The 7,521-nt window shown below is 32.2% G+C and overlaps 2 protein-coding genes across 2 annotated transcripts; both read left to right on the top strand.

Annotated features, from left to right (window-relative positions):
- Positions 1-275: 275 nt before the first annotated feature.
- LOC125870822 (probable F-box protein At4g22060) lies at positions 276-1,489 on the top strand. Its single transcript, XM_049551361.1, has one exon. It carries the CDS (start codon positions 276-278, stop codon positions 1,413-1,415), a length of 1,140 nt encoding a protein of 379 aa, XP_049407318.1. The 3' UTR covers positions 1,416-1,489.
- An 824-nt stretch (positions 1,490-2,313) lies between these two features.
- Positions 2,314-3,585, top strand: LOC125870823 (F-box protein At2g26160-like). The gene has a single exon (XM_049551362.1). The coding sequence runs from the start codon at positions 2,314-2,316 to the stop codon at positions 3,445-3,447; it is 1,134 nt and encodes a 377-aa protein (XP_049407319.1). The 3' UTR covers positions 3,448-3,585.
- The last annotated feature ends 3,936 nt before the right edge of the window (positions 3,586-7,521 follow it).

The following is a 7,521-nucleotide window of genomic DNA, read 5'->3' as shown; positions in this document are numbered from 1 at the left end:
ATTTGAGAAAACGATAAAATTAAATACTTAAATCAATCAAGATTTAATAAATTATTTATATTTTATTTATGAATAATATATATATGTCAATTATAAAATTTTCACCTAATTTTTCCTTTTCAAAAATAAGAATGTTCCAAAACATAGTGGGCCTGGCATTCCAAATCCTTGTGAATATAGGAAAGTCCTGCTTCGTCCCTCCCCATTATAAAACGCCCTCAAATTCTTTCAATTTGCCCTAGAATCCTCTTCATCTTCTTCCAATCTATTAAGCTATGGCGGACTGGGCAGGATTGCCCCATGACCTCCTTGTTGTGATTGCTAAGCGTGTTAAAGTGATTGAAGATTACATTGCTTTCGGTTGGGTTTGTAATTCATGGCAAACAGCTTCTACCAAGGACAATTTCGATGTGCTTTCTCCCCAACTTCCTTTGCTAATGCTCCCTGATGATGATGAAAAAACTTATTATCGAGAATTTTACTCTCTTTCCAAAGGTAAAGTCTCACGCAAATTATACCTCCCTGACGCTAAAGGGCGAGATTGTTTCCCAACTCATCACATGGGATGGCTTCTCACCCAATCATTAGACGGAGAAGAGGTCAATTTGTTCAATCCTTTCTCCGCTACCAAAATTCATCTTCCTAACCAATTCGCGTTAAGAGCTTTACAGAGTCCTGACGACTTAATTGAAGAACCTGAGTTATATCGCCACATCAAACTGGCTACGCTATCTGCCAATCCATCTTTTACATCTGATTATGTACTCGTAATTTCATATGACACAGATGTTAATTATTTAGCGTATTGGCTACCTGGAGATAACAATTGGACTCTATTTGACATGGATGAAAGACATGGTGGAGTCTGCAATATGACTTACTACAAGGGCCAATTTTATCTTCTTACTTGGGGAGCTGAAATCTGGGTTGTTGATGTCCAAAGTCGTGATCGACGCGTAGAGTCGCACTTGATTTATCTTAACGATAACAAGGACTTGTTTCAACATTCAATTCAGTACTATCTAGTTGTCGTAAACGATGCACTCTTATTTGTTGCCAGATTTGGTAGAAATCGCTCCAATGATAACAGTGCCGTGGACACTTTTAAATGTGAAGTATATGAAGTAGATGAAATGAAGTGTAAATTGAAACGGATTCACAACTTGGGAGATTCAACAATTTTTTTGGGTCTTAATGGAGCAACTTCCATCGACTCCACTAAATTTACAGGAGCGATTAAGCCTAATCACATATATTTTACTGATGATTGGGATGAGCAGAACTTATCATTGGAATGTGGTGGTGGAAAAGACACAGGAGTTTACAATCTTGAAGATGGAAATATTGAATATTTTTATCCTGAATTACCACTAAGTTGTATTTGCCCACCAACTTGGGTAATACCGTCATTGTGATGCCAACTTGTATGAGGAGCTATTGTGCTATATGTTCAGTAATTTATTCATTTTTGTTGTTATTTGCAATTTATCATAAACTAAGATTCTAGTATTTATTTTCTTTCGTGATTTCAATCAATAAGAACTTTATTTTATTTGTTTTATTGAGTTAAACTTTTTGTAACATCTGTGTAACGATTTCTCATCTCAGTTTATATGACATGCTTTTTTAATATAATAGTTCATAGTTTTCTTGACTAATTTGATAGTTATTCAAGAATGGAAATTGTCAATACATATAGTACTCATTGTTATGTATTGGATACATAACTAAACAAAGATGACACAATACATATGGTTATGTATTCATGTATCAGATTTGTATTAGGTGTGTTTAGTCATGTATCAAAATTATCTTGTACGATACATATTAAAATCATATACTTACCATATTTGTATATTTGCAAGCAAAATATACAAACTGCAGCCTCCATATTAAATAGAACTATAGCTATGGAGCGCAATTATCAAAACTATAGCTATATTGGAGTAATAATTAGAAGTTGGAGTAGGTTTTCTAAGTTGTTTAAGATTTGTTATTTTTGATATTTATTTAATTATGTCTAGTTAAGATTTGTTTGTCCTAATTTATATAGGAATAGATTTTTTTCTAGTCCTAGTTTAATTTGGTTGAATATTGCTAGTTAGTTTTCTATATACAGAAAATACAAAATATACAAAATAGATAGAACTTGAAGTAAGATTCAAATAATATATTTTGGTTCAGAGTCTTATTATTTCTAAAATTTCTCTTTCCTTTTTCTATTCCAAATCCTTGTGAATACAGGAAAGTCCTGCTTTGTCCCTTTATATATAAAACGCCCTCAATTTGTTGCAATTCTTACAATCCCTTGCTATGGCGGATTGGGCAGGAATGCCCCATGACCTCCTTGTTCTGATTGCAAATCGTGTTAAAGTGATTGAAGATTTCATTGCTTTCAATTGTGTTTGTAATTCATGGCGAACAGCTTCTACCAAGGACAATTTCGATGTGCTTTCTCCCCAACTTCCTTTGCTAATGCTCCCTGATGATCATGAAAATAATTATTATCGAGAATTTTACTCTCTTTCCAAAGGTAAAGTTTCCCGCAAATTGTACCTCCCCGAAGCTAAAGGCCGAGAGTGTTTCCCATCTCATCAGGTGGGATGGCTTCTCACCCAATCATTCGATGGAGAAAACGTTAATTTGTTGAATCCTTTCTCCCGTACCCAAATTCGACTTCCTAATCAATTTGCCCTAATTGATGAAGATGAGGAAGTAATCGAACAAGAAGAGTATAACTACATCAGAAATGCTATTTTATCTGCTAATCCTTCTTTTACATCAGACTATGTACTCGTCATTGCATATAACACAGATGTTAATCATTTAGCCTTTTGGCGACCTGGAGATATCAATTGGAATAAATTCCGCATCGTTCACAGAGTAGGTGGAGTGTCCGATATGATTTACTTCAAGGGCCAATTTTATCTTGTTACTTGGAGCGGTGCATTAGGTATTATTGATATTCAAGGACCTAATAGTGTTCCTGAATCGAACATAATTTATCTTAACGATGATAAGAAGTTGTTTCGACAACATTCAACTCAGTTCTATCTAGTTGACGTAAACGATGCACTCTTACTTATTGCCCGATTTGGTAGAAGGCGTTCAAATGCTAGCAGGGCTCTCGAAACTGTTAAATTTGAAGTATATGAATTAGATGTAGTGAAAGGTAATATGAAAGAGCTTAACAACTTGGGAGATTCAACGATTTTTGTGGGATGTAATGGAGCAACTTCTATCGACTCCACTAAATTTACAGGGGTGATCAAGCCTAATCATATATATTTTACTGATGATTGGTTTGATCAAAACTATCATTTGGAATGTGGCGGTGGAACAGACATGGGATGTTACAATCTTGAAGATGGAAATATTGAATCTTTCTATCCTGAATTATCACTAAGTCATATCTGTCCGCCAACTTGGGTTATACCATCCTTATGAGGATCAACTTGGGTTATACCATCCTTATGAGTTATTGTGTGTGCTATATATTCAGTTAGGTTATTCAATTTTATTTGTTTTGTAACTTATTTAAAAGTTAAGTTGTAGTATTTGTTTTATTTCATAATTTCACTCAATAAGAACTTTATGTTATTTGCTTTATTGTGTTGATTTTTTGTAGCATGATCGATTTTATTTTGATTGACTTGGTTTTTTTGATTATTCGGAAAAAAAACTGAAACTTTTTTATAATTAGTCTTATTAACAACTCCAATTAGTGTTTTAAAAAACTCTGTTGGGACTCGCCCTAGGGGGTACTCTAGCAAAACGCTCTGAGACTCAAGTGTGGGGCTTAGTTCTATAAGACATACGCCCTAAGAGCCCGACTGTACGCTCTAAGCACTCCTAACGCTCAACGGTCGAGGCTCGCCTGACAGATCTTACACAAATTATGTGTTAAAATCTTAAGTTAACATTGTTGACCCTCATAATTCTTGAATAATTGAATGATACATAATAATTTTTAATCTATAGAGATAAAGAAGATTGATAATAACTTTCTTATTTGGTAACACTGTGAAAGTAATTACATATTACATAGCATTTCTTTTATAAATACGTCGCTTAATTTTACCTTTTCACTTATCATTGGTCTTCATGGTTTTGTCATATGTCTCAAAATTATTGTATTTTATTTAGCTATTTGAAAGTAATTTTATTTTTATTCAGTATGGAGTGATGTTTTTAATATAATACTAGTAAGGCTATTAATTATTTTCTCTTAGGGGGTAAATCGTATAGTATGATAAAAAAATATTTTTGAGAAACAATGATTCTTTTATTGTTAGAAAGTTACGATATTAGATTATTTATACTTGTATAATCATGTTAGAACTTTTATTTTCTATTAGTTTACTTAATTATATTTGTAATTATTTCAAACTATTCATTTATTTTTATAATTTTGTGTTGTTATATTATTATACTATAATATAAATAAAATAATTTAAGATCCATAGGGCTTACGCCCCAACTCTCGAGGCTTACGACTCACTCGATACTAAGTAAAACGCCTCATCTCATGCCCCGCCTTTATATATGACACAATTTCTCCGCCTATTCCTTTCTAGTCGAGCCTCTTGGTCTAGGCTGGATCAAGAAGAGAAGTGCATAATCTCATGAATTTTCTGATGTAAATTGGGCACTCTTTTTCTATTCTTTCTTTCTTCTTACGTATCCTTAATAATAAGTTGGTTACACCTATGGCGGAATGGACATAATTGCCCCATGACCTCCTTGTTCTGATTGCAAATCGTGTTAAAGTGATTGAAGATTTCATTGCTTCTGATTGTGTTTGTAATTCATCGCGAACAGCTTCTACCAAGGACAATTTCGATGTGCTTTCTCCCCAACTTCCTTTGCTAATGCTCCCTGATGATCATGAAAATAATTATTATCGACAATTTTACTCTCTTTCCAAAGGTAAAGTCTCACGCAAATTATACCTCCCAGAGGCAAAAGGGCAAGATTATTTCCCAACTCATCAGATGGGATGGCTTCTCACCCAATCATTAGATGGAGAAGAGGTCAATTGTTCAATCCTTTCTCCGGTACCAAAATTCATCTTCCTAACCAATTCGCGTTAAGAGCTTCACAGAATCCTGACGACTTAATTGGAGGACATGAGTTCTATCCCCACCATCTCACGCCAGTGCTTAACATCTGGTGCATGGGTTTGGGTAATTTTTGATTATTTTATTTTGGGCCCCAACATTGGGTGAAATGAGTCTTGCTCTGATACCATGTTGAAGTATATGAGATGGGTTCAAAATTGCCCAAAAGTTGCCCACGAATCAAATGCTAAGCACTGGACGTGAGGTAGAGTGTTAAAGCAAAAAAGTCTCACATCGGTGGTTAATGAGATGGTGGACTCCTTATAAGGCTTGGACAATCATCTTACCTTTGAGCTAGCTTTTGGGGTATGAGCTAGGCCTAAGACCTAATTTAACATGGTATCAGAACAGGCAGAAGTCCTGAGATCGAATCTCAACGCCACCTAAATCAAAAACAGAATTTCCACGTGCTTGGCACATGGAAAAAATCAAGCCCGCACGTGAGGAGGCGTGTTGAGAATATAATAATAAAAGTGTTCTCTCTAACAACTTAAACATTTAGATGAGATGGTCACACACTTCAACAAAAAGTATTATAAGTCACAATAATTAACAATTCAAAATATTTAAAAGATATATGAAAAAATTACAGTCAAAGATAAACTTGTTTGAATCTCAAAATTTGAAATATGTATTTAAATAATTAGCTTCTAAACTAGTGAGATTTATGTAAGCTCTCCCTTCTTAATATGCTAAAAGTGAAAATCTTTTGAAATACTAGACCAAAAAAAAAAAACAGTATACACTTCATGTCAGATACATATACAAAAGTGATAAAGCACAAGTACCTCCTAGACTATGACCGAAATCTTAGAGGCACACCTTAACTAAACTAAGGAATATTCCCCCGAACCCATTTTTTTTGCAATTTTGTACACCTTTTTTACTTACGAGGCATCCAAACATCTCTCACGCGTCTCAATTACGTGGAGTTAGGAGTGTGTCAACAAGCCAAAAGGTGTATAAAATTACAAAACAAATCAGTTCGGAGGTAATAAGACCTTAGTTTAATTTAGATGTGTCTGAATTCCAGTCATAGTCAAAGGAGATACTTATATCTTATCCCAATACAAAAAGATCAACACATCTATTTAATCCTATGGCATTTAAATTACTCAATTCAAGAATGGAAACTGTCCATAGACCATATATAAATAAAAGAGTAAGAGAAGGATACGGTATACAAAACAACATTTGAAGAGCCCGTTTGGATTGACTAAAAAAAGTAATTTTTAAGTAAAAAATAAAAAAGTCAAATTGAATAACTTTTAAGTTAAAAAATAAAAAATATGGGGAGACCTACTTTTGGTTTTTAATTTATTTTAAGTCATTTTTAACTTATTTAAGTTATTTTTAAACTTACCAAACAATTTCTAACTTATTCTGAGTCATTTTTTGACTTATTTTAAGTTATTTTTATATCTGTCGAACACTTCCAGAAGTGTCAATCCAAACAGCCTCTAAAATACTTAATAAGAAATCATAAATATTTTTAATAATATTCATGTATTTTCTTTTTTTTCAAAATTCACCATTTTAATCTTATTAGATGCAAAATTATAAAGTTATGTTAAATATATTTTATTTTTTTCATCCATAATGAAAATAATTGATTTAGAAAAACTGAGTTTAAAATAGTATATAAACCGTTATAAATAGAAAAATATGAACAAAAAAAAGACATGATAGAATCAAAGTGGTAGATATATGTAAATTAACGAGACATAGAACTTAAACTAATTTGTTCACTTATTTGAACAGCCCAAATTAAAATCTAAAAAAAAAATGATTTTTTTTTGTTTATGATAATTTAAAAAATCATATATTATATAAAATTAAATATCATTTCTAGTCTTTTTATATATATAAAAAAAATTATTGTCACTTTAAAATACATTTTTTTTCTGTATTATGAATTTTTTATTTCAGTATCTCAAGTTATAATTAATTTTATTTTTTCCAATAAAGGTCTTTTCATAATCACCAGAAAATTACTATTATATGTGTTACAAAGTTAAATTTTTTTTGGGAAAATTACGCGTATAAGCAAACATATAATAGTTAATTACTAAACATAGATATAGTTTGCCTGAATTACAATTTGCGGCCTACTTTTAGCTATAATTACACAGCTCAAATTTTTAGTTTTGTATAATTCGCACGTTTGTATAATTCGGAATTTGTATAATATAATTTGTATAACTTTTGTATAATTCGTAATTTATATAATATAATTTGTATAACTGTTTATACTTCTGATGTTTGTAATTGTATAAATTCGTTATTTCGAGTTTATACAAAAATAACTGAATTATACAAATGTACCCGCGAATTATACAAATGTCACGTCCCGGGCCCGGGCCTATACCCCAGACGTAGCTGGCACTCGAGAACCATTGTT

This window comes from Solanum stenotomum, chromosome 7 (genome assembly GCF_019186545.1).
Source record: "Solanum stenotomum isolate F172 chromosome 7, ASM1918654v1, whole genome shotgun sequence".
Lineage (NCBI taxonomy): Eukaryota > Viridiplantae > Streptophyta > Magnoliopsida > Solanales > Solanaceae > Solanum > Solanum stenotomum.
The sequence above is the reverse complement of the archived record's forward strand: the minus strand, read 5'-3'. Positions and strand labels throughout refer to the sequence as shown.

Bases quoted from the DNA above. Each gene is read 5' to 3' on its own strand.
- LOC125870822 (XM_049551361.1), top strand. From the start codon at position 276: ATGGCGGACTGGGCAGGATTGCCCCATGACCTCCTTGTTGTGATTGCT.
- LOC125870823 (XM_049551362.1), top strand. From the start codon at position 2,314: ATGGCGGATTGGGCAGGAATGCCCCATGACCTCCTTGTTCTGATTGCA.